This window comes from Geospiza fortis, unplaced genomic scaffold, assembly GCF_000277835.1.
Source record: "Geospiza fortis unplaced genomic scaffold, GeoFor_1.0 scaffold105, whole genome shotgun sequence".
NCBI lineage: Eukaryota > Metazoa > Chordata > Aves > Passeriformes > Thraupidae > Geospiza > Geospiza fortis.
The window spans coordinates 15,056-15,577 of NW_005054898.1; the positions used below are offsets into that span (position 1 = coordinate 15,056).

Genomic DNA, 522 nt, shown 5'->3' on the forward strand with positions numbered 1-522 from the left:
GGTGGCGTCGGTGGTGGTGGCAGGATGGGGACATGGGGACATTGGTGGTGGCAGCGATGGGATGGCAGAGGGGTGACAGCATGGGGACACGGGGACAGAGTGACACAGTGACATGGTGGCACAGTGATAGGGTGACACGGTGACACGGTGGCACGGTGACACGGTGACACGGTGACAGGGTGACAGAGTGACACAGTGACACGGTGACATAGTAACATGGTAGCACGGTGACAGGGTGACAGGGTGGCATGGTGACACAGTGATAGGGTGACAGGGTGACAGGGTGAGACAGTGACAGGGTGACAGGGTGACAGGGTGACAGGGTGGCACGGTGGCTGTCCCCAGGTACCTGTACGGGAAGAAGGTGGAGGGGATGGCCTTTGTCCTCTTCGGGGTCATGGTGGACGACGAGAGGAAGAGCATCCCCCAGTCCCTGCGGCGCGTCCCGGTGAGCCTGGCACTGCCACTGCCACTGTCACTGTCACTGTCACTGTCACTGTCACTGTCACTGTCACTCTCACC

General features: G+C 60.9%; 1 protein-coding gene across 1 annotated transcript in view; it reads left to right on the forward strand.

Moving 5' to 3' along the window:
• LOC102043273 (complement C3-like) overlaps window positions 1–522 on the forward strand; it is a gene marked incomplete at its 3' end in the record, with an annotated part of 38,564 nt that overhangs the window by 9,296 nt on the left and 28,746 nt on the right. Inside the window, exon 10 of the mRNA XM_014311492.1 lies at window positions 346–448. Coding sequence (XP_014166967.1) covers window positions 346–448 — 103 coding nt within the window. The remainder of the gene's footprint in view (window positions 1–345; window positions 449–522) is intronic.